Below are 5,897 nucleotides of genomic sequence, written 5' to 3'. Positions count from 1 at the left end.
GTCATATGTTAATGACCCTATGCATATTCATGTAACCACAATAAAAGGAGTGCTATGGGGAACCTGGCTGAGAGTCTGACGGGGGTCACGTGGTGGATGTCGTTCCACCCTCATGCATGAGTAACACGAAGAGCTTTGCCTACTTGGTGTTCAATGCTTTTGCTGTGTAATTATATTGTCTTCAACTTTCCAGCGAATAGGTTCAAGCTACAAACCTATCAGACACACAGATAAGCACACTTACACGTGTAAATACAATCAGGTACATAAGTTTTTGGACAGTGACGACATTTTGCCAATTATGCTTCTGTATACCACCACCTGATTTTAAATCAAACAATTAACATGGTATTGAAGTGCAGACATTCAGCTTTAAAAGTATTCAGTTCAAAAGTATTACATCAACTGTTTAGCAATTACAGCCATTTTTATACATCATATCATCAGAGGCTCAAAAGTAACTTTACTTAAGTTACATTTTATTTATATAGTGCCAAATTGCAACAACAGTTGCCTCAAGACGCTTTATATTGTAAGGTAAAGGCCCACAGTAAGGCAGTGAAGACCCCAACAACCAGGCGACCGCCTATGAGCACCTCTTTACCTTTACACTCTCAGGTGTCAGCAGGCCCAAGTGGGACAGGAACAGTCTTGCCGCCTGGAAATGGGTGACAGGTGGAGGAGGTTTACAGGTCATCGGGACAGCCGAACGACTGCTCGCTTGTGGTCGAGCCTCGACTTGCTGCTGTCTCTTTAAAGCTGTTCGCAGATGTTGTAGTTGCTGCTGCACCTGGCCAGTAAAAGGTTACACCTGGAATTACACTGTAATTACAACTGTCACACCTAACCAGTTCAATGTACTCAGGAAATAGTTTCAGTAATTGGCTTAACTATACCTAACAACCACAATCATCAGTCCAGATTTTCTCAGTCTCTATATGACTGCATCATCATATAAAGTAACCATTCAATCAACGTGTTTAGAAGAACATACCAAGTTTTAAGGAGACAAAAAAATTAATTACTGAGGAGCTGACGGGTCATAAACAGCGAAAAAAAAAAGACTGTCATCATCTATAACTGATAATTCGTTTTAAAGAAGGAGCATATACTAATATACTGGGTTTCATCCAACTTGGTTCTTACCTCCTCAGTAATGGTCTCATGCAGAGCTGGAATACTATGATCTGCTTTAACTGATGGAACTGTATCAAAACTTTCAGAAAGCAGCTGCTGTTTGATAACAGTTTGTATTCTGGCATCTTCCTGGGCCATGCTGTGCTGTTCTGGTATCAGGGGTTCCTGAAAACAATCATCAGGTAAGAGAGAGAAGAAATGACTGACCTAACCTGAAACAAGTACTACAAAATATGACTTCACAAACTAATGGAAGACATCTAAGTGGTTGCGCACATCTGTTGTATAATCTATTGTAAGCTATGATAAAGTCCTCTGAAGGAATGCACAACATATACTGAATCATACTGCATCAGCTTGGAAGTGGCCACCTGTGTGTCAGCTTGTCCCTCGTGAGGCTTTGGACAAAGCTCTAGACTCCAGGTGTGGCGTCCTGACGCTCCCCTGGTCACCATGATGAGTGATGGATACTGTGCTGCATTCACCATTGAAAAGCAAAAACACAATCGAAACTATCAACGGGCAGCTCTGAACCTCCCAAAGATTCGTTTTATGTGGAACAGTAGAAGCTGAAATCTAAAATATCTATTAAATATTACAGTATGTGTCGAGTACTGCCTGCGTTCCTGTTGTGCCAGGATCAGTGTGAGTATGTGATGTGATAAGCCTGTGAATGCTGGAAAGATTAAAGGTTTCTACTGTGACTCTAGCAATACCAGACACATGTGGCAGGGGATTCAGGCAGTAACAGATTATAAGGCTGTGTGACAACAACACCTTCTTAATGAACATTCTTAATGAGCACCCCTGTTATAAAAGCCATCCTTCACTTTGATGAGAAAGTAGTAAATCTCACCGTGGCTGTAAAAACCTGAGGAGAGTGAAAATAAAGAAGGCAGCAGGCTGCAACAACATTTTGAGACAGGTACCAGAATGTTGTTTGTCAGCTCAGCATTCAAAACGACCATCTCCCACAGCCACTTACACCCTCATCAACAGACTGCAGTCAGTGGGGAGTAGGTAACAGGATCTCCATCTTTCTGTTCCATGACTGTATCTTTAGGGCAGTTCAGTTTCATGTCTGGAATGATGCATGTACACTGGTTTTCTGCTGCTATTGTTGCTGTGCAATATATTTATTTCCTGTGCAGTTTTCCTTAATAATGTAAATAGAAAAACATTAGCTTCTATTCTTTTGTGTACACATCCCAGATTCCTTTTTATCAGTTTCACAATTAGTTGTATCAGGACTCACCCTGTTCACGTCCCAGTGTTTGCTCCAAAAAGGCTAGGATCGTGGAGCTTTCCACCACAAAATATCTGAACTTCTCAAGACTGCTGTCACTCTGACAGGAAGAACGAACCAGAACATCCTCATTGAGGATACCACTGACGAAAGGGAGTGCCTCTGAAACCTGCATAACACTGAGACAAATACAGACCACATCTTAAAGCTAGAGATGCCCCAGTCTGATAGTTGAATAGGATGTTTGGTGGTAACAAACCAAGCTACAGCTCATCCATTCAGTATGTTTACCATGGAGCAGGTCAGCAGTTGTACGCTATGTTGCCAAAAGTTTTTGCTCATCTGCCTTCACACGCATGTGAACCTGAGTGACATGCCATGTCGGCACACCCTTTGCTTCGTCTGGAAAGTTTTCCATAAGGTTTAGAAGTGTGTTTATGGGAATTGTTGACCATTTTTCCAGATGCACATTTGTGAGGTAAGACACTGTTAATTGACAAGCCTGGCTTGTAGTTTCTCCTCCAATTCGTCCAAAAGGTGTTCTGTTGTGTTAAGGTCAGGACTCTGTGGGTAGGGTCTTGACATTACAATGTAAAGAACCTTGAGGAAACTGTTGTTCTGATTTGGTGCTGTATAAATAGTATTTAATTGATTGTATAGAGCACAAAGGAGTTAGAGGAAACCAACAGCAAAGTGGTTTTGAGATATTTCACTATAGTTACACAGGGCTTTTCTTTTGATAGTTTGCAGTAACTTTAATTTGACTACAAACTCTGATGACTAAAAGGCTGTAAAGATGACAATGCTCTTTCTTTCTGTGTCATTTCATCTCAAATCAATTCACCTCAAATCTTTAGAACATTTTCTGTTCAAAGAAGTCAGAGGTGGAACATTTTGATTTCTGTGAAATTTTAGCTTCACATATTAAAATGCTTCTCTTGATATTTTTTGTTTTTAAAGAGGCCCATTCACCTACTTTTTGGGAGACAATGTTTTAACATGAATATCCTAAAACATTTAAGGTTAAAAGCCAAAAAGTTTGGACCAATGCACTAATTAAATCTCTTAGCATGGCCGATTTGAAATACAAAAAACAAGCAGCAGTACTGTAAAGTCCCCCATTGCAATAAAAAATAGAACGTGAGTTCTGTAAAAAAAAAAACAAACCCAAAGAAACAACCCCCCCCCCCTCCTTTTTTTACTGAAATAATTTGTACAAACGATTTTTAAAAAAGGATTAATTAGCACATTTCATAGTTTTGCAAGACCAAGTTTGGCCACATTTCCGTGATCAGTTGTTCAATACAGCACCCTACACCCTACCCCTAACCCCCTAATACTAGCACTAATACCATGGCACAACCAAGCATGGATCAGGGTATATAAATAAAACTGAATTGAACTCAATATGACTGAACTTGTAGTAAAATAATGCATTGTTGCCAGCTTCATGAACATTATTTGACTCATTTGTCTCCATTGCATCGGTGTCATGTGTGTGAAGAGCAATAAAAGGAGATTCACTCAGACTGAAAGTATAGCCAGGATCAGAAAGCTTTCTACGATGAAATGTTTAAACAATAACTGTTTTTGACAGTCATATACCACATATACCACACCTTTGATGAACAGTAACAGATTTTTGAAATGACATAAATCCTCGAAGCAATTCATGTCAAAATTCTGTTTTTGTTCCTGTTGCTTGTTAAGAAGCAACCAAAATGCATGATATAAACTAAGTCAGATCTTATATGCAAAACGATTGGTTTCTATAATCTCTACAATCTTAATGTTATTGTTACTGTGATGCTCACCAGCTAAGTGTGGCCTCAGCTGCCTCCTTCACCCTCAGAGAGGCTGGGTTTTGGTCTTTCTCCTCTTTACATCTCACTTTTTGTTCCTGTCTAGACTTACTGCCTGAAATCCCGAGTTCCACGATCTCCAGGACCTCCAACAAACACTCCTGAATAAAGTCAAATAAAACACACACTAAATAAAGCGCATGGATGTTCACCTGCTGGTCAGTCATCTGGCAGTTAGATATCTCTTTGATACATAGTGATTAGTTGGTCTGGTCAGTTACCTTATGGCCAAGCAGTGTGGGATGTTGCGTTAACCAGACATTGAGACACTGGAAGGCAGCAACAATGATGGAGTGCAGATCTCTGGAGTGAAGAGGAGGAGGACGACTGCACTGAAAAACAATGTAGGTGCAGACTGAACTGACTACTCGCATCCTCTCTGACTCCTCCACTCGCACTTCCACCTGCAGGGGGATAGGTACAGGATCATAGTGGAAGACTGCCAATACTGAGTTTCCCTGTATAATTTTGAGAGATCAAGAGCTTCACATGTAAAGGATGCCTGTAATAATTTGGTTCAGTATAAATAACATTGATTTAAATGTAAGGTTTTCTTGTTGGCTATGTTATTTACCAAGTTTGAAAAATTAGACTCTTATAAATGTCTGGGTTTTGTATTAAAACAAACCATTAGAATCTTGAATCAGATTAGAAGTTTTTTGGAACTGCCAGACACATCTGTACAGACACCAATATGTTTTAATCATGATTTTATGCCCCCTTGGCAAGATAAGACTTATCATGACTGGAGAGAAAAGGGTTTAGTGTCTATTAAGGATATGTATATTGATGATACATTTTCTTCATTTGGTCAACTAAAAGGGAAATATAATCTGCCACATTCACACTTTTATAGATATCTGCAGGTCAGACATTACATCCAATCCAAGTTTAAAGATTTTGCAACTCTACCGTCGGAGCGCGGGATCTACGAAATACTCAAGAGCCAACCTGATTCCAGACAGCTTATCACAAAAATTGTACAGTTACTTGGTGACTCTATTGTAGTGCATACCGTTGGGATCAGGCAGGCTTGGGAAAAAGAATTGGGGATGAAAGTGCCTGACTCTATGTGGAGTAAGTGTCTGTCTAAAATCCATTCCTTCTCCATAAACAGCCGACACCAATTAATTCAATTTAAAATCCTCCACCGGTTACACTATTCTAAGGTCAGACTGCACAAGATTTCTCCTTCTATCTCCCCAATGTGTAACAGGTGTAGACGGGCAGAAGGTACATTGTTCCATTACTTTTGGTCTTGTCCCTCATTAACAGAGTTTTGGTTTAAAATATTTGACTGGTACTCCAAGGCATATATGAAACCTCTACAGCCTGAACCTGAACTCGTAATTTTTGGATGTTCTCCAACGTCAGAGCTACTCCCGGTTAAAGTGCAGGGGCCACTGGAACTAGGTTCGATTGTTGCCAAGAGATTAATCCTGAGGGAATGGAAGTCCCCCACTCCTCCTTCCTTTCAGTTGTGGGTAACAGACACGATGTCCATAATACAGATGGAACCCCTTTTTGGAATTTTGCAAGAGCCAGATTGGGCTAAACTCTGTAAACGCTCATCAACTTCAGCTTTTTGTATTCTTCTTGTATTGTGAAGTGCAAGTTTGTTTGCATTAATTGTTTTTTCTGTATGCATCTGA

The 5,897-nt window shown here is 40.0% G+C and overlaps 1 protein-coding gene across 1 annotated transcript in view; it reads right to left on the bottom strand.

Moving 5' to 3' along the window:
- LOC102210679 (ral GTPase-activating protein subunit beta-like) overlaps nucleotides 1-5,897 on the bottom strand; it is a gene marked incomplete at its 5' end in the record, with an annotated part of 21,633 nt that overhangs the window by 2,769 nt on the left and 12,967 nt on the right. Inside the window, 6 exons of the mRNA XM_005747142.1 lie at nucleotides 605-790; nucleotides 1,147-1,302; nucleotides 1,509-1,612; nucleotides 2,393-2,562; nucleotides 4,198-4,346; nucleotides 4,467-4,649. Coding sequence (XP_005747199.1) covers nucleotides 605-790; nucleotides 1,147-1,302; nucleotides 1,509-1,612; nucleotides 2,393-2,562; nucleotides 4,198-4,346; nucleotides 4,467-4,649 — 948 coding nt within the window. The remainder of the gene's footprint in view (nucleotides 1-604; nucleotides 791-1,146; nucleotides 1,303-1,508; nucleotides 1,613-2,392; nucleotides 2,563-4,197; nucleotides 4,347-4,466; nucleotides 4,650-5,897) is intronic.

This window comes from Pundamilia nyererei, unplaced genomic scaffold (genome assembly GCF_000239375.1).
Source record: "Pundamilia nyererei isolate P.nyererei 1_Seehausen unplaced genomic scaffold, PunNye1.0 scaffold00189, whole genome shotgun sequence".
NCBI lineage: Eukaryota > Metazoa > Chordata > Actinopteri > Cichliformes > Cichlidae > Pundamilia > Pundamilia nyererei.
This window is presented reverse-complemented; position numbering and strand designations above follow the sequence as displayed.